Genomic DNA, 24,713 nt, shown 5'->3' on the forward strand with positions numbered 1-24,713 from the left:
CTGGGGTTGAGCCTACTGTGGTGCAAGGAATGCCCAGAGAAAGAAAGCTGGAGATACAAAGCTTGTGCAAACTGATTGAAGACTTGTGCAAACTGATTGAAGACGTAAATCTGGGCGGATAATGCGTGTGTTTGGTGCTCTTATGCAGGGATTGAAACTATGCAGTTTACTATTAGTTTACTTTCTACTGCTGTGCAGTTGAAGACTGGTGCTTTCTTTCTTACGGAAGACCTATGCAATTAGTTTACTTTCTTCGCACAGTTTACTGCTATGCAGTTAAAGACCTATGCTTTCTTTACCTATGCTGTTCAGCTGAAGACCTATGCTTGCTTGGTTATGCAGTTTACTTCGGTGATGTTTTCTAGTGATGTTTTCATTGCCGACCTTTGTTTGCTAGGCCAATTTGGACTGGTGGGTTCTGTACGGAAGGCCGGGTGGTTTTATTTTGTTCTTCGTGCTCCCGGCCGGACCATGGATATTAGTGAAATCAAGTTTGGGTTATAATTTTTTTTTCATAGTTTTAGTTACTTGAGGCTAGAGTACACTCGGTTGCACTAGTTGACCTTGCAATTCTAGTTGTTTTGTTTTGGGTTATTAAATTCTTTTTATAGTTTTAATTAAACATGCTTCGTAGCTTTTAGTATGCAATTCTAGTTTCTTCCAAAATTTCTTAATTGTTTTATTTTCCATTATAAATTTTTGTTATAGTTTTAATTAAACTTGAGGCTTGAGCTAATTGACCTGGGTTATTATTTTTTTTTATAATTTTAATTAAATTTGGCTTCGTAGCTTTTACTATACAATTCTTGTTTCTTCCTAAATTTATTAATTGTTTTATTTTGTTGCATTAATTTTTTTTATAGTTTTAATTAAAGTACGCTGGGTAGCACTAGTTGACCTTGCAATTCTAGTTGCTTTATTTTCGGTTATTAATTTTTTTTATTGTTTTTAATTAAACTTCAATTTTGGAGCTTTTAGTATGCAATTCTAGTTTTTTTTGTTATAGTTTTAATTACTTGAGGTTACCACATGTCATTCAACTCAGTAATATGACGATTAGATTTAGTAAAAATTAACGGAGGATAAATTTGTCACATGTATATCAGTTTGGGCTAAATTTGTCACAAATATATCGGTTTGGGGTTTTTCGTGGTATTAACCCTAATTTTAATTACTTAAGGCCGTAGTACGATTCTAGTTGTTTTATTTTGGGTTATTAATTTTTTTTTATAGTTTTAGCTAAACGTCAATTTTGGATGCTTGGTAGCTTTTAGTATGCAATTCTAGTTTCTTCCAAAATTTCTTAATTATTTTATTTTGTGTTATAAATTTTTGTTCTTGTTTTAATTAAACTTTAGGCTAGAGTACGCTTGCTAGTTGACTTGCAATTCTAGTTGTTTTATTTTGGGTTATTAATTTTTTTTTATAGTTTTAATTAAACTTCAATTTTTGATTCTTGATAGATTTTAGTATGCTATTCTAGTTTCTTCCAAAATTTCTTAATTGTTTTATTTTGGGGTTATAAATTATTATTATTTTTTTAATAAACTTGAGGCTCGAGTACACTTGGTAGCACTAGTTGACCTTGCAATTCTAGTTGTTTTATTTAGGGTTATTAAATTTTTTATGTATTTTTACTTAAACTTCTTTTAGTATACTAGTTTCTTCCAAAATTTATTAATTGTTTTATTTTGGGTTATTGATTTTTGCTACGGTTTTAATTAAACTTGAGGCTAGAGTACGCTCTAGTTGACCTAGCAATTTTAGTTGTTTTATTTTGGGTTATTAATTTTTTTATAGTTTAGATTAAAATTAAATTTTGGATGCTTTATAGCTTTTAGTATGCAATTCTAGTTTGGATTATAAATTTTTGTTATAGTTTTAATTAAACTTGAGGCTAGAGTTGCAATTCTAGTTTTTTTATTTTGGGTTGTTAATTTTTTTTTACTTTTAATTAAACTTCAATTTTGGATTGGTAGCTTTGAGTATGAAATTCTAGTTTCTTCCAACATGTCTTAATTGTTTTATTTTGGGTTATAAATTTTATTATAGTTTTAATTAAACTTGAGGCTATAGTACACTTGGTAGCATACTAAAAGCAACGAAGCATGTTTAATTAAAAAAAGTCGACTTTCTCTTATGAAAAAGGGCTCTTGCAAGGGTTCCAAACCGTACACAAAAGAAAGGATAGTCTTCGAAACAAAAAGCAAGAAAAGTCTTTCCAGCCTCTTAAGGGTGCACGTGATAACACTCCGAAGTGTTTTTCTACTAGAATTGCTTCTGAGATCTTATTTCGGTTTGACCGGGAACATGGGGATTTCTCCCTCGAAGGTCGTGATCACGAAGCTCCGGCTCGACAAGGACCGCAAGTCCCTGCTCGATCGCAAGGAGGACAAGGGGACTAAGTTCACGGCCGAGGATGTCATGCAGAACATCAATTGAGAGAGAGAGAGAGAGAGAGAGAGGTCCTTTTGTTTTTGTACTCAGTTTGTTGACCATTTCGGTTATAATTTTGGTTGTTTTCGGACTCCAGAAGGTTATTTGGCTGCTATATCCAAGGGTGTTGCTTTAGATGTCTGGAATGCCTTACTTTTTTATCTGCGAACCAGTTGGATATTCTGTCTCCTACTGTAGTATTTTGTTTCAATTTCGCGTGATTGGTTTAGTTCTTTCGTGATCAGTCTTGTCACGTTGTGACTTCGGATTGGCAATTCAAGATTGTGGTTGGCTGGTGCAGTATTATCTTTCCTGAGACCGCGAAATACTTGCAATGAAATAGCCAATAATGAGTTTGGGAATCAATCGTATTAGATAATGCAGTTTACATATTCTTACTTTGAAGAACCAGGTCATCTACACATCAGTTGTTTCCTATGACCCACGAACCAAATCCAGAAAAGCTGGGAAAAAAAACAGATTAAAGATAAAAGCAAGTCTCTTTATCTCTCGCGTTCGGCCCCAAGCCAAACCTCGGGAAGACGAAAAGACAGAGTGGGGGGGAACAGAGACAACGGACCGAGCGTTCAGGGAGACGGAGCGGCGTTTGAACATTTGCTGAGAGTGGGACCCGCAAGGACACGTGTCAAATTCTATGGTCTGGCGGAGAGATGACGCGGCACTCCAAGAGCACCTAATATTTTCTCCCTCTCTCTCCACGTCAAGGATGAATCAAGCAGCCAATACCCGTCCGCCACGTCTCAGCGGCAGAACTCTGGTCCGTCGGATCTTTCCGCGCCGGACGTATCCAGCCAATCGGAGCAACCTGGCTTCGTGGGCTCGGAAGTCGCGTGAGTGGGGCCAGGTCTTCGTCTTCCTCCACAAGGCTCTAAATAAATGAGACAAAGGTTAGGGAAGCTCTAATCATCAACCCGGGAGTGAACTCGAAGTAGAAGCTGAAGCTATTCGAAGAAAATCGCGATGAGGAAGTGGACGATCCCGGCCGTGCTGTTGGTTCTGTTCCTCCTTTGCGCGCTTCCGGATCAAGGTAAAATCCTAAGGCTGAGGTCTTTGCTCGTCTCTAGAAGCTTCGTTTCCTTAGCCGCGAGCTCTCTGCACTCTGTCGAGGCAATGGCATTTAGATCGGTGCCTTCTCTGTGAGGGTTTCGGCGGAATCTTTAGTTTCTCGATCCTCGTATTTGTCTTGGATGAACTTTTGCGCAATCGCAAGGAAGGAGGGATCGGTTGATTAGTTAGCTTACTGTAGCTGGAGATTGAGTCGGGGGAGATTTGTTTTTTTTTTTCTTTTTCCTTTTTCAAATCAGCGATGGGAGTGAGGCGCGTGCTTCGAGATCGTGCAGTGTATGTAGTCGTTCATGTTTGAGAAGTAAAGTATTGCTGATGGTCGGATCTGTCGTGGTTCAGGAAGGAAGCTGCACGCAACTGCGGAGGGTGATTCAGATGAGTTGGTCGATCCCCCAAAGGTCGAGGAGAAGCTTGGTGCAGTTTCAAATGGTTTGTCCACGGATTCTGATGTCGCCAAAAGGTCTTTTACCGATAAGCTTGCGCTCCTTATTACTTAGTTTCCCCGTAAGGATTTACAGTCTTCTTGGGGTTGTGTATTGAGAGCTTGGAAATTTGATGTTGGTCCAGGGAAGCGGAGACTATCTCAAAGAGGTCGCTCCGCAGCAATGCAGAAATTCCAAGCTGAGGTTTCTCGGCTCATGGACATCATTATCAACTCACTTTACGGCAACAAGGACATTTTCCTTAGGGAATTGATCTCCAATGCGTCTGATGTAAGCTTATCTTCTTTTATTAGAATGCAATATTTCCTGCTTTCTCTCTTTTGAAAAGGCTGAAGTATCTTCCTGTTGATTCAGGCTCCGGACAAAATACATTCCTTTCCCTAACAGACAAGGAGATATTGGGAGAGGGTGATAATACTAAGCTTGAGATCCAGGTTGGTTTGAAACCTTTTCCCAATTGGTTTTTGTGCTCTGGTATTGATTGGTCAAACTCATTGCTTAGCTCTTCTAGTCAATTCATAATTTCAAACTGTATTTAACACGGTGGTTGATTAGTTACTGACCTGGTGGGTTGTTTATATCTGTATATTAAATTAGACAAAGAAAATAAGATTCTCTCCATCCGCAACAGAGGTATCGGGATGACAAAAGAGGATCTGATCAAGAATTTGGGAACAATTGCAAAGTCTGGAACTTCAGGTGCCTCAATATTTCCAAGCTCATGATGGTTTCTTGAATTACTTGAACGAACTCCTATTCATTCAATTATAATGTTTCATGCAGCATTTGTAGAGAAAATGCAGACGAGTGGAGATCTCAACCTTATTGGTCAATTTGGAGTTGGTTTTTATTCCGTGTACCTTGTTGCTGACTATGTCGAAGTCATCAGCAAACATAATGATGACAAACAGTAAGATGATTGCATTATTGGGATTATCAAATTTTCTGCCTTCAGTTGTCTTAACTGTGGCTATCTTATTACCTGGATTTCAGGTATGTTTGGGAATCAAAGGCTGATGGGGCATTTGCAATTTCTGAAGACACATGGAATGAGCCGCGAGGATGTGGAACTGAGATTAAACTGGATCTAAGAGAGGAAGCTGGGGAATACTTGGAAGAGAGCAAATTGAAGGTGCATTCCTAATTCAGAGCATGGTCACAACTAGGTTCCATTTGTTCTTAGGGACTGTAGACTCTGGGATATTTTGCAACCTTTGCCTCATTTATCCTTCTCTAAATAATCAGCACTGATAACTTATTGGATTGGAACTAGATACGCACATTTTCTTCTGAACAAGCTGCATTCAAGGATGTGTTTGTGAGTTATACTAATTTTTTTTATTGTTTTGCACTTTGCCTTTTTTTTTTATTGCCAGTAACGCCTTTGTCTTCTTTCTCTTGTTGTAAATGTTCCTTCACTGAGGTTCTCTTATCTGCAAAGGCAGTCTGAGCTTATTTGTCATTACTGTCTATCCCTAAGCACAGTTCTGAACTTCAGAATCATGAAGTCAGTGCAGAACCAAAAAGCCTTGTGGGTTGTTATGCTGTCATACACTATACAGGTCTTATCTTGACTCTCTAGTTCTGACAGAGTTCTCAGCACCGATTTCTCATGAAAATTTTGTAGTATCTTAACTTTGCCAATAGTGGTCTCAATTTTGCGTTGGGGGTTCCCACTGATGTCACAATGGTTTGGTAACATCTGGCACCGGTTGTCTTCTGCAGGATTTAGTGAAGAAGTACTCAGAATTTATTAACTTTCCTATCTATTTGTGGGCAAGGAAAGAGGTCGATGTGAAAGTTCCCGCAGATGAGGATGAGGCAAGTGAGGAAGAGGAATCATGTGCATATCTTGAAAAGCCTTTCACTATATTTTAAATTTTAACATATTATTTTGTACTAGATTTAGTGGTAAACATGTCAATATGTGTCGAGATTACTATTGCATGTGCACTTATGTACTTTGCATCTTGATTAATAAAAAAAGCGGAAAAAAGCTCTTCTGAGGAAGAAGGGGATGAAGATGCTGAGAAAACTGACGATGAGGATGTGGAGAAAAAGCCAAAGACTAAGAAGGTGACTGAAACTACTTATGAATGGGAATTTTTGAATGATGTGAAGGCTATATGGCTGAGAAACCCAAAGGAGGTGACTGAGGAGGAATACACGAAGTTCTATCACTCTCTAGCGAAGGTAAATGACTATCCCTGCATCTGGGGATGATTCATCATCATGTTCTTCCAGTTTTAACTGTCCTTAGATAGTCCCTCATTAACAGTTGTTCATCTTTCGACAGGATTTCAGTGATGAGAAGCCTTTAGCATGGAGTCACTTTACTGCTGAAGGTGATGTTGAGTTCAAGGCAGTTCTCTTTGTGCCGCCTAAGGCGCCTCATGATTTGTATGAAAGTTATTATAATTCCAACAAATCGAACTTGAAGCTATATGTTCGACGGGTATTCATTTCTGATGAATTTGACAAACTTTTACCCAAGTGTCTGAACTTTTTGAAGGTCACCGGATTGTGCTCAGTTCTAGCTGTTTTATCCATAATGAGAAACATGGTTTTCTAATATTGGTTTCTAGATCGTGTTTCTCAAAGAAGTGTTTGTTTCCGAGGGTCTTGTTGATTCTGACACATTGCCCCTGAATGTATCGAGGGAAATGCTTCAACAACACAGCAGCTTGAAGACAATTAAGAAGAAACTTATCAGGAAGGCGTTTGATATGATCCGTAAGATTGCTGAGGAGGATCCGGAGGATGCTAACAACAAAGACAAGAAAGGTACGAGCGGCATCTCTCATCTTGAAGTAACCTTTCCTCTCTAGATGAAAATGTCATGACATTATGTGTTTACTACTCCTCTTTGAAGGATCTCTAGATTTCTTAAGGGATTGCTTTGTTAAGTTGTGATAACTGTGTTAGGAGTTAGAGCTAGTCTTTTGTTCATTAAAACAGTTTGATGATCTTTCCAATTCATTTTCTACTGCCTGCTTAATGACTTTTCGCTGTTGGGAGCAGATACTGAAAAAACTGTTGATGAAGATGATGAGAAGAAAGGTCAATACGCAAAATTCTGGAATGAGTTTGGCAAGTCCATTAAACTCGGTATAATTGAAGATGCCACTAACAGAACCGGTTGGCTAAGCTCCTCAGATTTGAGAGGTATGATGAAACGCTTTTCCCTGCATTCTTAAATATAATGTGGAATGACCAACTTATATTGGCCTGACTTATTTTTGTTTCCCATTATTTCTGCAGTACCAAGTCCGATGGTCAATTAACTTCACTGGACCAGTACATCTCAAGAATGAAATCTGGCCAGAAGGATATCTTTTATATAACGGGAAACAGCAAGGAACAGCTAGAGAAGTCTCCATTCCTTGAGAGACTCTAGAAGAAAAATTATGAGGTTTGTGTTTTCCTTTTCTTTGTTGTGCAAAACCTATTAATTTTTTTTTTGACATTAAGTGCAAGATTGTAACTAGTTAATTACGCTTATGATACTTTGTTAATCTTTTCTTATATCGCGGTCGTGAATTTTGATGCTGATGGCTGTCTGTACCTTTACCTTGCTGGTTATTTTATTCACCAATCCCGTGGATGAGTACCTAATGCAATACCTAATGGATTATGAAGATAAGAAATTCCAGAATGTGTCCTAGGAGGGTTTGAAACTTGGAAAAGACTCAGAAAGATAAGGACCTCAAGGAGTCTTTCAAGTAGCTGACCAAATGGTGGAAGAGTGCTCTTGCCAGTGACAATATTGATGATGTGAAGATAAGCAATTCGTTTGGATAACACTCCTTGTGTGGTGGTGACTTCAAAATATGGATGGAGTGCAAATATGGAAAGGATCATGCAGTCACAGACCCTAGCGGATGCTAACAAGCAGGCATAAATGCGTGGAAAGAGGGTCCGTGAGATTAATCCAAGACATCCAATCATCAAGGAGCTTCGAGAAAGGGTGGTGAAGGACCCTGAGTTACGCATAGTTTTTCATGTATACTCTAACTAGTAATCTCTCTATTCTTGGCTGAACTAACATGCGCAACCTTGAAATAAAATGACTTTACCATGTAAATGGATAACTGTTCCTCTTTGAAGATATTGTAATTTATTTTCCTGAATTTTCCCTTGTTAAGGTCAAATAATGTTTTAGTGTGTGGGAGTGTTATCAATTAAACGCCTAAGATTTCATTTTTTTACACAACTTTGAAGGTTCTTTATCTCACAAAGTTTTAAAAAAAAAAATTCGATATGAAAGTTCCAAAGTAGGTTTGGTCTGTGTTTTTGGCTTTGCAAATTTTGATAGTTACTACTGGTGGTGATATTGTTAGGGGCGGAGCTAGTAAAATAGCTGGCAAGTACATGTTCCTTGAGGAACGTTAGGCCAGTTAAAGCAAATTCACGCTTTTGTAGATGCTTTGTTTGGCTTGGCTAGGCTGGACTCATTGTGCTTATTGTCTTTAAAAGGCTGAAGATGTCAGTAGTTTTATGGATGCATTTTTCCCTATGCAATCAACCTCTGTATACCCTTTGTTTCCCACTTATTATCATATCTTGTCTGATATGATTTGGAAGCTTATAGTGAGACAAAGCGTCTGATTGAGTTCTGGAAGCTTATTGTACCTGCTTCTGCCTGATACTGAAGACGACACTAGGGGCTCGCATGAAAACACTTCAAATTTTTCATTTCTCTGCCGGAAGCCCATTCGACAGAGAAATGCGTTTGATAAAAATCTGATCGAAGTAGAAAGCCGTTTGATAAAAAATTTGACTTCTTGTTGTGTTTTTCAATTCTGAAGTGAAAAATCTTGCTCGATCAGATTTTGAGTCTCATCCAAGAAGTAAAAAATGTTCACTTCGCTCGGTCCGTAATAGCTTCTGTCATGAATTTCGTTTCTCTGTCGATCAGATTTTGAGCCTTATTATCCTCTTCTGTCAACGCCTAGTTCTCTCCCTCTTCAATGAATGTTCTCGGTCACGCCCAGTTCTCTCCCTCTTCAACGAATGTTCTCTCTCCCTCTTCAACAAAAATTTTCTCTTCTCCGCCTCCGCCGTCGCCTCCCGATTCGCACGTCCGACAACCTCTTGTCGGTTGCGATTCATCCTTTGTGTTGAAGGAAGTCGGATCTGCAAGGTTAGGGTTCTCTCTCTATTCCGTCTTCAACGCCGAACGTTTCTCTCCGGATCAACGCTCCACAATGTTCTCGGTCACTCTCAACCACGCATCCATCTCCGCCTCCGCCGTCGCCTCCTAATTCGCACGTCCGATGACCTTTTCTCAGCTGCGATTTGTCTTTTGTGTCGAAATAAGTCGGATCTGCGAGGTTAGGGTTTTCTCTCTCTATTTGGCTTCGGTTTCCTCTCACCTCGGCGGTTCCGCCGTCGCCTCCTAATTCGCACGTCCGATGACCTTTTCTCGGTTGTATTGTTTGCTTCCAGTTTTGTGCGCCTTGTGGAATTCTAGTTTATCTCCCTCCCCCTCTTTCATACGGGATAGCTTGTCTCGCTAATCCTGAATTTGCAGGATCAGTGCGCTGTTTCTTGTTGGTTGGGACGTTGTTTTTGAATTGTGGGTATGTTGGTTTTTTCCCTCCGGGTCTTGTGGCGTCTTTGTTCAATTAATTATGCAACATATAGGTGAAAGGGATATATCTACTCTTTCCCATTTAGTAGATCTATCTCTATGACTTGAGTAATCTCCTGTTGTTGCGATTGCAGGTCAAGCTTTGGGACATTGGTACTCATTTATCTAACCCTTAGAGTTAGACATAATGGTAATAGCCTCGAGCATAGCTTGTGACAGTTTGATGCTATTATGTTCTGTTTAGATTGGTTATTGTAGATCCTTCTTTCCTGTTTATTTCTAGTGTGAGTGTCACTACACTTATGTGTACATAGACGAATCTGTTCAACTGCTTTAAACTTGGATCGCTTGATAATGATTACTGTGGTTTAATGCATGTATGTAGGGATTTAATGAGCATCGGACAGCATGTATGTTGACATCTCTTTTTGCAATGAAACTTGTTGCTTCATGCTTTCTGTGCACATAACATTTCTTTTTTACGTTCTATCCAATTTCTTGAACAGGAATAGGATCATATAAGCGATACTCTCCGGAAGGATTGCATTTGGTTAACAAAGGTAGTGATATGCGCAACTTTTGCATTTCAAAATTACTGTTTCAGCAGATTGATTATTATGAAATGCGCATAAGCAAGTTCTTTATGGATTGAACGAATGTTTTAATTCATTTTAATGATTTGGCTCATGTTATACTCGATCGGTTTACATTAAATGGCATCCCAAAAAGAAACGGTCATTGCTAAGTGGACCGAGCCATTGACGCAATTATTGGTAAGCTTGATGGTAGACGAGGTTAATAAGGGGAATCGGACTACCTCTACCTTCAACAAAGCATAGTGGAATAACATTTAGCGCGAGTTCAATAAGCGGACAGGGTGACAATATTCTATGGACAAGTTCAAGAACAGGGCATTCAAACCGAAGAAGCCGTATGGCGGTTTCAAGAAGCTCCTTAACCAAACCGGATTTGGATGAGACAATATAAACAACGGGGTTGTTGTGGATGATGAAACTCTCTGGGAGACTCATGTGAAGGTATAGCCCGACTTTTGAGATTTTTGTTCTAGCTTCATATGTATGTTTATTGAAACTTGTTGATGCATGTCCTATTGAAAATGGCGCAGGAACATACCGAACGGGCTACATTTAGAAAGGAAGGGTTTTTTTTTGTATCCCCACTTTGTGTGGTGTTTGAGGATACATATGCTACTGGAGAGTTTGCATAAGGCAATGTGCAAGATCGGATGTCATCAGAGGACGGTGCTAGGGATGAATTTGTTGGTAGTGTCTCATGAGGTACACTGGAGGAAGTAAGGGTGCAAGAATCTCTGTCGGAAGATGGGTTGCATAATGAACACCAAACTAGGCAAGGGTTGGATGATGAACCGAGGGCTACCCCGGTTCTTGAGAAACACGGGTTGAATAGGACTCCAAATTTGAAGAGGAGGAGAAAGAGCACTTCATACGAATTTGATCGCGCATGCAAAGCCATTTTAGAATCTCTCCAATTTAGAATGACTCAATCATCACATACATATGTCACCTCTCAAACCCCACAGCCTGTAGACCCCTACTCCATGGGAGCCTTCATTGCCATCCCGAAAAGCATGCCCGACATGGAACCGACATTTTATGCCAAAGCTCTGAATCATGGTTCCACGGATGTTGCTTGGAGAGAGGGTTTCATCTTGACGGAACTCGAATGGCGACGTTATGTGCTTGATTCTATTTAAGTAGATGTTGACATATGTTATGGATTTCTATGTGGATTTATAAGATTAAAAGACCTATGTATTTGAGACATTCTAGCTTAGGCTTTTTTCTTTATTTATTTATGCAGCTATAGTTATTTTGTGGCTGGTTTCCTCGTTGATATTGAATTGCGTAGTTATGTGTTGACTATTATTTAGATTTCTTTACTTGTCAACAGATAAAGTCTTTCATTTCTTTCTCTCTTTTCACCTTATAATATCGTGTGGTGTCGTCTGTTGATGCCTTTCGTTTTATAGGAAATATGGAGGGAGTTAGTGCGGTAGCTTCAGTTGGAGAAAATGAACCAAGTTGGGAAGACTTTGATGATGACTATTATCATATACTTATGGCATGGTTGTGTCTTGGTAAGCTACACATAGCTATGCGCACGAGAGAACCTATTTAAGAGGAGGCCCAAAACCGACTAAATATTCCTCAAATATTCGGGTCTTTAACTTTCAAGCAATTCAAAGTAGCGAGTGGTGCTTTGGGAAATTCAACTCTCAGGTTCAACACTAACAGAGGAGGCCCAAAAGACCTAAAACAGAGCTAGAATTCCATTGGCTCGCTGGTCGCCAGTTTCACAGTAAAAAGCAATGGAGACTCAATTTTTGAGTAAGCAAAGGACCCAATTCTAGCTTAGCTGAAGCCATCAAGTTCAGAATTTCCCATTCCCCGACTCTAAAATGTCAATTCTAGTTCTCGGAGTCGCGTACACACAAATTCGGTACTGCATCCCCTTTTATTTTTATTTGTAATTTTTTTTTCTTTCCGTCGATGAGCCCAGCCGAAAGAACCCAAACGCGACACCCTCAGCATGTACTTGACATGCATGAATTCTACCGTACAACGCAGCTACTCCCCATGCCCGGGCCGAGACTTCCGAACCAATTTGCCACCCGACTCACCGATGTCGACACGCATTGCAAGGCTAGTAAATGGTTTAGAGAAATAACTTGCCTCGATTCTTCACCCTCAAGAGAGGCCGCAAGACCGCCACGAATCGTTGCCGCACCACCACAACCACAAGCTCGTCTATTCTTCCACACGATCGAATGAGAGATGAGCGATTGAGAGCACGAGCGACGCCGATGAGACAGAATTTGCGGTTCCTGGGTGTCACAAAGAGAGTGGCGATGGGTGGTAAAATAATCTTCACAACAGGAATTGAGGTCAAAATGGAGCTGTCCTTGGGAATTCGGGCGAGATGTGATGGAAGTGAGGGTGGGATGGAGATTTGGTGAGGAGTTGTTTGCACGCCTTGGGCTGCAGCTGAAAACGAAAATGAGGAACGAGGGGGCAAATATGAGAAGGAGAAGGGGCAGTACAGGAGGTGGAGATGGTAGTGGCGTGGGTAAACTTGCCACATGGTGATGAGGTGTCGGCCAGATATGAAGGGGTGGGCTGAGCAAAGGGTTTTGCGGTTTAACCGCGAACCATATTTGCGTCGGGGCCAAGTTCATACACAAATATTGCGCCCAACTAATTTATTATTTTCAAAATCTCACTGCGCGAAAATAATAATAATCCAAATCTAATATCGACTAATTCGCTTGTGAAAATTTAGGCCGTCACACAAGGGCTTTGGCGGTGAGCATCCAACGGCCGACGAGAGTAGCCACGAAGGGAGGAGCAAGGGTCGTCCATCATTCGATGGCCGTCGACGTAGTCTTCCGTCCTAAAGGAGGGACGATCTTCGGTGGCTTTAGCACGCGAGACGTCAAAGAAAACGTTTGGTCGTTCCCACAGTATTGATTTGTTTTTCTGGACATGGCGACTCACTAATGGCGGTGGAATCGGAAAGCTTTCGAGGGAAAGACATCGTCCCCGAAATGGACTCATTCTCTCGTGCGGGGCCGAAAGAGGACGATGAAGAGAAACCAAACTAGGTTTCTCAATTTGCCTGGTCTGTTTTTGGGAGGAGCGGGGGTATCGTATTTTTCATTTTACCCAGAAATGAAAGATGAGAACAAAAAAAAAAAAATTGTTCTAATAACATCTTTGAAGTAGAAATTTTCACCCATTATCAAACGAATTTCTATTTCAGAAGCTGAAATTTCGAGTCATTAGCAAACGAATTTCTATTTCAGAAGCTGAAATTTATGTTAGTTATCAAACGCATTTCTCAACTAGAAATCAACTTCTGAAGTAGAAATTGAAAAATCAACTTCTGCTCAAAAGTAAAAACAGAAAAACCAACTTTTTGCTAAAAGCCATTCTCAGTTGGAGAAGTGTTTTCATGCGCACCCCAGAGGGTCTAGAAATCGAAAAGGAAGGAGAAAGAATCGAGGCTTTCGACGCTTTCGAGAATCTTGTGTCTTCCATTGTCACATTGTTAATAGAAGGTATCACTGAACCCTTTCCTTTCAAAGCTTTGGGCTACCACCATCCAATAGAATGAAGACAAAGCCACCCACCTCCCAAACAAGTAAGACAGATTCGATTCTCCAAAGATTAGATTCATCCAATTCTTTGCCCGTTTGACAGTTTTGCATCAGTGTCTCTTTCCACTTATGGTCGTCGTTTCACTCCAAGTGGCTCGCAAATAGATCAGACTTCAAACTCGTTCACCTTTTGTCTTCTATTCACTCATTCAAATTTTCAATTTTTTTTTTTTGGCTTGTTCTTTGGTATGAAGAAGGAAGTCACACGAGGCTTGCAATTACGGCAAAGTGGGCTTCTTTAGGCCGTGGCCATCACTCAAGCAAATTTCTTCAGATTCACAACAGAGTGTAACACATTCGAAAGATACAGAACAGCCGCTTTCTGTGTTTTTCTCAAGAACCTTATTCCATCTCCAATGGGCTCTTCCTTTCCGTAATTCCTTACTTACAGATCGCTGAAAGTATAAATTGCGCCAAACAGGTGAAAACAAACGATTGGAGATAATAATTTGAATTACCATTCCCGAAAAAGAGAAGTTGAATATCTACACGAAATCGCCTCGAATGTGGGCCTCTTCCTGAGGGTGAGACTGACTAACTCGTGTACACGGAACAATGTGTTAGAAGAGTGATTACGAATGTAGAAAACAGAGAAGTAGAGAGACGACGAGAGGACGAATTCAGCTAGGTTTTGTACCTAAACTATTAAGAGTGGAGATTCGGGTGGACTCCATGAATGGTCTCGTGGTTTTTATCCTTCGTATTGAAGGAGTTTTCCACGTAAAAATTTTTGGTGTCATTTTTCTTTCGGTTAGTATATTTCCATTGGTTGTGCTCGATTCATTTTCTCATATATAGGTTTAGTCAAAGAAGGAAATCTATTTATTGTTTTGCCCAATGTGGTAGTTGGTTTATAAGTGTGAGGGAAAGTATCGTCTTTTGAGCTATTTTTTTGGATGAGAGATGATCAAGACCACCCAACATCGGTATCAGAGCCAGGTTACCAACAAGTCTGGACCCAACAATCATACGGGAGAAATACGGGTTGTCGCTGCTTCCGACCCATCGCCCGATGTGTGAGGGAGAGATTATTGGAGTTGTCCCATATCGATTGTGGAAGGGGCTGATGGTCGGTTTATAAGTGTGAGGAAAAACATCGTCCTTTGAACTAGCTTTTAGGATGCGAGAGGCCTAAGACCACCCAACACCCACTTCATCCATTCTCTTGAAGAACGCATGAACTTATTCAAATTTCCCCTGTCTGGACAGAGATACCAAATGCAAGTGGGAGGAGATTTCACCGAAGAAGTGCTGTTGAGGGAGACCCACGAAGGGATTCGACCGAAACTCGCTGGTCTTGCGGGTAAAATGGGCGGGAGGAGATTTCACCGAAGAAGTGCTGTTGAGGGAGACCCACGAAGGGATTCGACCGAAACTCGCTGGTCTTGCGGATAAAATCTTGTCCTGGGCGGTTATGAGGTGCGGAGAATTGAAAGGTGAGAAGGGCATAGAAACTATCGAAGGAAGGCATCCAAACGGGGAAGACGACGAAACAATGCTTACGAAGACAAATACTCTTCGCTCCTCGTTCACCACACTCCTTTGACTCGATGATTATTGGCTGTAATAAGACTAATAACCCTCTTTTTGTTGAAAAATCGGTACTCGAAATATTCAAGTAGTAAAACATTTTTATGAATCATAATTTATAATTTATGTCTGAATACTTTCGTGTTCGCTCATTGTCGTAAGCGAATTATTTATTTTTTGCGAAACAAACGTGTTCTATATTTATATTATGTGATTTGAGATAGTAGTATTTAATAAAGACCATGGTAATACACCATCGATTATTTATTTGAAATTTATATTGAGTACAAATATTTATTGTTTCTTATTATTGAGTGTTACTTTTAGCGGCTATGCACTCGCATGATCGGATTACATAATAGTGATTTGGTGAAAACTGCATCCAAAAATATTTTCAAAATAAAAGAAAAAGATTAAATTAATCTAACATAGCCAAGTTTCCCCGTTCAGAAAGATACTCGTGTCTTACTTGGATGTCTAATGGATCCATAAGAAATTATTGGCGACTCCAAAAGTTAAGTATGACTGTGAGATTTAATTGGAACCCAAGTAGCCGTTCATATGGGCATAGGGGAGCCCGCAAGAGTTGCAGGCACATCTTTAATGAGAAACCATTTGTGCCCGATTGGTAATCTATAGCTTTTTTTTTAGTGATTCACCTTGAAGAAGGTCGCAACATACTAGAATTTTCGTAAGAATGAGAGATTCAACATTATATATTTGATAAAGCGAACGAGTTGCTGGTCAAAGCTCGCCAGTAAGCGATGTGGCCAACCTCGTACGAACTCATTTATATACACACATATATAGACTAGAATAAAAACCCATGCTATGCACGTCTGAAAATGTATTTAAATTCTCTCTAAATTGTTATCTTTTTTTTTTCTTTGGATGGGAATCTCTAAATTGTTATCTTCAAAAGGCCGCCTTATCACCTTAGAGTGCTTCAACGGAAGGGGGTGAAGGATTTAATTTCTTTGTCAATAATTTTTTTTTCAATTCAAAAATTGCTGGTAACAACTGTCATGTTAATGTAGATGCATACATATGTTAGGTCTTCGAATGTTTATGTGGCGGTAGGTCAAACGGGTATACCACCTAAACTGAGATGATGATAATCCCATTCATACTTGGGAGAAATAACGGCAATATTTCTTTAAAAAGGCTTTATAGTAATGTAGTCATTAAAAAACACAGTAAAATAATAGACAATGGCTCGAGAGATTACTGTAAATAGTAACCGAGTTTACGATAGTTACTTTAGATTTATTGCATACACAAGGTCCATTTGTTTGACGAGAATCAATCTTCAAGAAAATATTCTCACCGTTCTTCTTCTATCTTAGAAAGCTTTCCTCTCATCTAACTCTACAGTAGATTAAGAGCAAACATGACTTTACCGCCATGGCAACAACTCTGATGTGACTTGGAAGCGATAATCTCATTATAGATAGTGATTGTTAAATATGTTGAATATTCGACAAAAAAAAAATTATGTTGAATAAGTGATATGTTATTACGTTTAGATTTTTTCTTTAGGATGCATTAATTTCGTGGAAAATAAATAATTTAAAAAATATTTTTTCAAAAAATAATTACTTGAATCACTTGCAAAAACGAATAAATGAAAAATATCTTAATCGTCCACAAAATTATTTTGACATAAAATATTATCGATATTATAAATATTATTTATTAACTAGTTATTTCGAGCGATACAGGTAGTCATTTGATCTATTATCGAGAAAGAAATGAAGCAATAAAGTCTTTTATGTTCGCATGCACCGAACATAAAGTCTTTGCCATCACCATTTCAAAATAACTGTCATTATGTGGAGATCTCTCATTTTCCTGGAATTGCACTTGTTCGACTTCACCATTATCATTTCAATTGAAAAATTACGTCTTAGCCCACCAATGGAGTTCACCTTGCGAAGTGTACGTCCATTTGAGCCCACTTGCAGATTCAAGTCCAATTCCAATTCGATTCCATCCACGGTAACGCTTCCTTTATTTTCAACTCATCCTAGCACATGTAGCCTCAAATTTTCAAACGAGATCCTACATAAAATTCCGGAGTGCATCAACATTAAACGTGGGAAATGGAGAAAATCCAAATTGAAAGAAGAGATTAGAGACAAAATTCGAATACTCCTTATAGTAATTTTAAACAAACGATAGAACTGAAAGGATCATAGCATCAGTTTGGGAAAAGTGCCACACGTAAACAAGCTTTACCTCATCATTTAGCTAAATAAACACGTCCATAATATGAACAAACTCCATAATTCAGAGGCCAAAGGTCTTGATCAAAGCAGTAAATAACGTGGCGATCGCCACAACATCGACATGATAATTGGTATCAATGATCCCTCAAATTAACATTCTTGTTTTGTGTAAGCTATGTCTGAAGAATGGACGATCTATTTTGATGACGTCATGAAAAAGATAGAAACAGTGTATGTGTCTTCCAAAATGGCGAACTTGAGAAATATTGATGAGAGCATGATTTCACCTACAGCCACATGATGGATGTCCTCCTTCAGGAAAATGTTCTCATTTCAGCAAAGACAGCTAGATTATCTAAATAAACCCGTAGAAGAGCATGCACCGCATTTCTCCCTAAAATCTACCGAAATTGAGCATTGATTTGAAGCCCGAGGAAGTTTCATCAAACGCTTCATCAACCCTCGAAATTTCTTCATATAGCCCCGAGAACAATGTATAAACAATTTCTCCAAAACTTCAGCAGCCCCGAGTAAAACTCTCACAGCTAAGAGTTCGGTATCAACTGCGGTGAAGTAGCAAATCCCGATCTCTTTAAGCGATGACAGAAAACACCGAGGCACTGGGTCCAGCGTCCAGCTATCCATTCTAGAGTTCTTGATCAAGAACTATATCAGAAATAAATATCACTTAGCTCTGACCTAATTTCTGAAATTTATCTGGCGCAAGCTAAAACAGAAAAGGGATGAGAATCAATAATTGTAGGATAATTACCTCGCAAAACACAAACACAAGACTCCTCAGACAAGGACATTGGCTGAGCATGATCTGAAGTACACTAAGACCTAAGTACATTGGAGAGATGTACCACTTCAACTGGGTGAGGCTAAGAAAGACCGGACAAGAGTCAAGGAGATCTTTTCTCTCATCCATAACCTGATAAGGAAGCCCGAAATTTAGTGAATTCCAGACCAATAGTAGTTCGAAGCATAATAAATTGCTCCAAAGAAACGAAGGATAAACAAAAAAGAAGAAGAAAAAAACAGGAAAGCATACCTGAAGGCGGTCGAGATATAAAGTGAGATGTTCTATGTTAGAAAGCTCCTTTAAGAGCTTAAACACATGGTTGGCATACTGATCAGGTTGTTCCTGCGCTTGAAATGCTACAATGACAGCTTCAACGAGCGACGATGGACATGATATGTTAAGGTTACGGTCATATGGACCAAAATAACGTAAGGATTTGATTCTAGCTGCATGAATCCGTACTTGGCCGCGTCTACTGAAATCCTTAGGTAAGTCAGTCATGAAGAATTTCAAAAGATTGGGAGCACCAATATTCAAAACCTTGATTTCGTGGAACCTGCAAGCTTTAAGAGACACCTCCTCGAGGGAAGGAAGTGAAAGCAGCTTCTCCAATGAATCCCCAAATCCAACATCATCTAGAGTTAAGACCTTCAGATTTGGAAGAGAGACCAAAGAAGGAACTCTGAAATTATGAAGGCATCCAATATGGAACTCTACCAGTGTTTCACACCTGAATATACAACAGGGCAAGGTATACTCAAGAGGAGGATAAATTTGTACCCGGAGCCTCAAGCGAAGCTCCTGAACTTTGCGTCTTATCGCAGAATCGATCCAAGTATTTACGCGAGATTGGTCCTCAACAGCCACATAAAATGAAAGGGAAAAAACTTTCAAAGGAGACAAGTCACGAAACGCCAATGCTCCTTCCACAAATTTAAAAAAACGCGAATTCTCGAAGATACTTTCTTCACCGAAGACGAGATTAGAAATCGACCTCGACAAGTGCCTCCATCTTTTCGACAACACACTCGTTTTCAACGCAGCTCTCGTTGGTAGAAAATCTAGGACGTGTAGGAGAATGGCATCAGGCAGGTCGCACAACCGTTTGCAACTTAAATCTTGAGTGCCAATCAATTCCTTGAACTCACGCGAAACTAGAACCATTGCATCCGTTTCTTCACCATTCTCCCCCATCATTGAAGATTAAACTGAAAAAGACGACGAACTGCCCTTCCAACTCTGAATACAACTCTCAGATGAGCAAGAAGTGAAAAGGAACCAAGAAAATCTTGAAGCATGAAGAGAAGATTACCTGGGTGGTTTCTCTAAAAGGGTCGTCAGGCAATGGCGTGCCGGGGCTCGACAAGATCGAGAGATAACGGAGAAAGGAGAAAACAATAGGGATAATGGCACCGCTATCGGGAGAGGTTATCAATATTTATACAAACTCGAACCTGAAGCCTGACTTTGATACCAAGGATAAAAAGATCGCGACAGAATAAAGTTTATCGTATTTCCTATTTGAAAACTGTTTAAAATAGAATAAAATCTAATGTAAAAAAGGATATCACTCCCATAAAGTTATACTATGGATGAGATTTTCGTATCTGTCATATTAAAATTTGTTTTTTTAAATAACGAATTTCAATGAATTACAAATATTAAAATAACAAGTAAAATCTTTCTTCTCTTTTGTGCTGGAAGTTTGTTTATGGATTCGTCCCATAAAAGCCTCTCTGTATAGATTTTCTTTGTGATATCCTCGTCCCACATCACCTAGGAAGTTTGTTTATGGTTACATTCTTGTTTCTTGCTGTGTTGGATGGCTTATTGGGTTTAGAATTCGAGGCTCGTTGTAAGAAATACTAAATAAAAAATAACGGACAATTTCTTGTTTTTATTTACTTTTATTTTGTTTGTTTTATTTCAATTTCTTGTATACAATTAATCCAGGTATAATTTTGACCAAAAAAAAAAAAATCGAGGTATATTGTGACGTCGTCAAGGGTATCTTTTGATTTTGTTAGGGACGACAAACATTGGGTTAATTGTATACATTTTAGACTTTGACTATTATTATTTGTTATTTTATTGTGGATAGGAGCTCCAATGGCACTTTTATTTTCAATTGAATCCCATAAATATTAAAATTCTTTAAAAGATTTAGCAAGATAAGCCCTATTTAATGAATTTTTTTAGGGAGATAAGGCTTCTCATTTGATAACTCCGATAAAATTGAATAATAATCTTGTGTGATTCCATGCATATCTTGTGTAACACAAATGGTCCACAAACTTTAATTCAATATGCAATTTGATCTCTAAACTTAGTCCACACATGAACATTGGATGATGGGCATCCCCTTTTTAAAAAGTCACTCGCTAAGAATCCGCCGCTGCTTCTCTTGTTGATGTTGCTACGAGAACCCGAGCCATCTGCACAATGATCAACCCCCGCAAGAGGTTTTTAAGGCTGAAACCAACAGCACATCATACTAACACAATTACAGAAATGAATCTTAAAATGGAGAGGATAGTTGGCCAATGTCAAACGACCAATCCAAAAACAAAAAAAAAAAAAAAGAAAAAAGACGAAATTATGATAGCCAGAAGAAAATGTTTGAATAAGATGATAACCTAGCATTCACAATACAAAACAGTCATATCTGGGACTGTTCGGTTTAAGGCTGGGAAAACCAGTGTTAGCGATACAGTAGATGGAGCATAACGAGTCATTTTATTAAAAAAGGAGAAACCATGCTTGGGTTAGTGTGTGATTTCAGATTAGTTTTGTTCATTCTCACTTGTTCAAATGGATTTTTGGCTCTCATAAATAAATTTAATGTGATACAATGATCCGTTGTAGAATGTGGCTACAATGAATAGGTCAATTAGAATATGCTTTATCGATGTTGAATAACAAAAAGGACTTTGAGAAGTCGACATTGCTGCTCTAGTACAAGATGGTAATGGACAAAAGAAGAAGAAAATTAGAATGAGAAGTAAAACAAGGATATGCATATAAGTAAGTGATCCCTGCCCTAAAAATTTTCGAAAACTATTAAAATAGTAGTAAAAATTGCCATGTTAGCCTTGTCGGTACCACATAAGATGATGGACGTCCACGTTAGCGATTTCTCTACTAAGTTATGGTGTCATTTATTGTATGTGGCCTTGCTCTTGCTTTCTCTACTAATAAGTTGTTTCCATGACTCAAACCCTTGACGTTAAGTGGGAAGTGGGACTTTATCATTATGCCAAGGCTCACCCTCAAGACGGCACTCTAACATCAATCTCGCCTTCTTAAGAAGTAAATCTAAAACAAACTAATTCATCTTCTTGTGTCGTCCCTCAATAAAAACTGGCAAGTCTGCACAGTGTCGAAGATAGCTAGGTAAATCAATCATCTATCCATTGCAAGTCTACGATCAAGCTCCCCTTCCTCCCCTTGTCTCGAGCGACGATTTGCTTGAGTTGAGATGATTTCTCCTAGTGATTTAACAAAATATAAGATAAGTTTGACTGCTGATAGTCCCCATGCTGCGATCACATTGATCAAAATGGCTCTTTGATAATCACCGGAAAGAACATGAGATGACCTTAAGAGGAGAAACTCTAATTTCCAACGTGCTTGTTTGAGTGAAAAAGGAATTTGCCAATTATTTTTTTGGAACTACGCTTTTAATTTGCTGAGAATGATCAGTTAATAGACAACCATTTTATGATCAAAGAAAATATGTATATTTAAATTTAAGTTAGGAAAATGAATTCCTTAGAATTTTCTTTTCGAAAAACATTTTCCTTAAAGTTTTCGCTTTGTTACGTTACATTTTCATGAATCAAGAAGTCGTCGAATTGTGAAGAAACATCCTCCAACTTACATTTGAGAAGCTGAAAAGATCCGTAAAAAAAATTAATTCGAATGCATATTTTTCTAAGGATAATTAACAATCGACGGAGATGTGAAGTGGACAAGTTCGAGGAGAAATAAGATATAATATAATTTATGCACTCGCAAATACCAAATTGGAGTACGTCCTTTTTTTTTTTTTGGTGAGAAAAAAGTCCCCAACCATAAGCTCCACGCATAATTGCCGTTTATACGACCCAACCGGCCACCATCACCAGCCCACTACGGCGCGAGCGATTCCCCATTGGACGACCCCTTGTGATTCTCGCTCTTTTATTTTCCATCCGATTGCCAAAAACACCGGAGGCTACATTAAAGATTACGGCCCCAGTTTTTGGTTTTCGAAAACCAAGCATTTCATTCATTAAATATCAAGATGATAGCATGGATTATGAATTTCTGAACGTAAGAGATCCCTTAAAGCTGAAGTGGTGGTAACAACCAATTTTTGGGAAGGTCCATCTCGGCCGGTGGACAGGGCACTTCCAAACGGGGAAAAGGGCAAAAACTCTCTCTCTCGTGGAGTAGGACCACTTGTGAAAAAGAGAGGAGGGCCCTCGAGATCTTGACACGTGGCCCGACCGTAGAGACCGCATGAGGGAGCATCGCATCGTGTTTTGACACTCCCCGACTCCGGTCACGGCACCCTGACGGAGCCTGAGGGCGATTGGGCAGTTGTCCTCCCTTTTTTTTGTTTTTTGTGTCGTCTCGACAATTCGAGATTGAGTTGTCTCGCGTGAGTTGTGGTTTCGTTTGGCCTGCAGATATATGCAAGTTTACCACACCTTACGTTCCTTCTTTATAATTATTATTGTTATCATCATCGTCGTCGTCATTATTGTTATCATTATTATCATCATCTTTATCAACCGAAGATGCTATTTATATTTAGAAGAAATAACAAATGGTTCTTAAATTTTAGCTCAATATACAACATGATCCCCAAACTCTCAATTTGCTTAATGTGGTCTCTGAATTTTTGGAGCATGTTCAACTTAGTCCCTGAATTATAAAAAAAAATCCAATGTCATTTTTGAATTTGAATTAATGTATTGACTATATTAAACATCTTCTTATAGTTCAAGGACTAAATTGAATATGTTCCAAAAGTTCGGGGACCATATTAATTAAATTAAAAATTTAGGGACCACGTTGCACATTGGGCTAAAGTTCAGGGACCATATCGATCAAATTAAAAGCTCACGGATCATATTGCACATTGAATCAAAATTTAGGGACCATTTGTGTTATTATCTCTTTGTATTTCAGGAGAAAATATCATCTTGGCTTTTGTCTACATTGACCCCGATTCTTTCCCACAACAATATAACTAATTGACAAGGATTTTGCTCTGTATAAAGTAATCTCGTACATCTTCAATTACATTTTCCCCCCTTCAATCTATGAATGAAAAATAGGATATCTAGAGGCGACACAATTCATCTTGCAGTGTATCAAAACTTGTCTTGCTTGTTAAATGCCCATTATATTTGAGTAATTCAAATAGTCTTTCATGGGGTTAAGTACATCCTAAGTGCCATAACTTGTGTACGACGCTTAATATAGTGCCAAAACTTTCAAATTGATCACTTTAGTACCAAGTTTTTGTAACTTCGATTACTTCGGTGCGAGGTGCATACGTGGCCACCGGAAAGCCTACGTGGAGTTTATGTGGATTTTTTACATAAAAAAAAAGGAGGACGTGGCTCGCCGGAGGCCGACTCAACAATTTGAAGAACAACACGACATCGTAAATGCTGATTTTGCCCAACATAAACCCTAAATGCCCAAATTGAACCCCAAATTAGAAACTCTACCACGGCTGAAATGAAATTGAGTCCTCCATTTCGATTTCGCCCCAAAATTGATAGCCCTAGGTCGAAATGGAGGGAATGAGCTTCAGTGGCAGCTCAAATTCGGTTCGACCAACCGAAGAAAATGGTGAAATTCAGCTCAAAATTGACAGCCCTCCGAACCCTAATTTTTCCCTCGATGCCCTAATTTGGCCTCGGGTCTAACTTTCAGAGAGGGAAAGAGGATGCATACCTCATGACGGCAAGCGGGCGACGACAACGCCCGACCGGAGAACAACGATGGCGAGCGAGCGACGACGGTGACTCCTCGAGCGACCGAGCGACCGGGTTTCGCAAGTTCCGGCCACCCCTTCGCATGAAAGCGACCTTGAAGACAAAGACACTTTAGCGACGTCGTTTGTGTATTGTCTTATGATACATAAACGATGTCGTTTTAGATTTCTGCCCATGTTTTAGCCGAGTCGAATTTCCACCGTGGCAGCCGCCGGTAAAAATTTGCCACGTAAGATAATAAAACTCAATTCTATAAATAGGTATGGGATATTGTCAACCCAATCGGGATGTGGCTTCCTATATATAGGTCTTGGAGTACCTCTTTCTGCCCCCAACTGTCGCATCACCAACTCGGCCACCAGGTCGGGATTCCATGGCCTCAAGTTCTGTTGGCCCAT

At 39.2% G+C, this 24,713-nt stretch overlaps 2 protein-coding genes across 2 annotated transcripts; one reads left to right on the forward strand and one right to left on the reverse strand.

Annotated features, from left to right (window-relative positions):
• Window positions 1-4,127: 4,127 nt before the first annotated feature.
• LOC115748950 (endoplasmin homolog) lies at window positions 4,128-7,850 on the forward strand. Its single transcript, XM_048275035.1, is given in 13 exon segments — window positions 4,128-4,235; window positions 4,320-4,332; window positions 4,335-4,399; window positions 4,553-4,664; window positions 4,749-4,875; window positions 4,959-5,097; window positions 5,691-5,808; window positions 5,953-6,158; window positions 6,262-6,477; window positions 6,584-6,749; window positions 6,987-7,094; window positions 7,097-7,130; window positions 7,227-7,850. Coding segments are annotated over 13 exon segments (1,548 nt in total). The 3' UTR covers window positions 7,363-7,850.
• Window positions 7,851-17,497: 9,647 nt separating this feature from the next.
• Window positions 17,498-24,713, reverse strand: LOC115748913. Its single transcript, XM_030685568.2, has 5 exons — window positions 24,635-24,713; window positions 19,632-19,734; window positions 18,569-19,049; window positions 18,287-18,448; window positions 17,498-18,160 (listed from the first exon to the last, which is right to left on the reverse strand). The coding sequence occupies exons 1-5, from the start codon at window positions 24,711-24,713 to the stop codon at window positions 18,152-18,154; spliced, it is 834 nt and encodes a 277-aa protein (XP_030541428.2). The 3' UTR covers window positions 17,498-18,151.

The sequence above is a fragment of the Rhodamnia argentea genome, chromosome 2 (genome assembly GCF_020921035.1).
Source record: "Rhodamnia argentea isolate NSW1041297 chromosome 2, ASM2092103v1, whole genome shotgun sequence".
Taxonomy (NCBI): domain Eukaryota; kingdom Viridiplantae; phylum Streptophyta; class Magnoliopsida; order Myrtales; family Myrtaceae; genus Rhodamnia; species Rhodamnia argentea.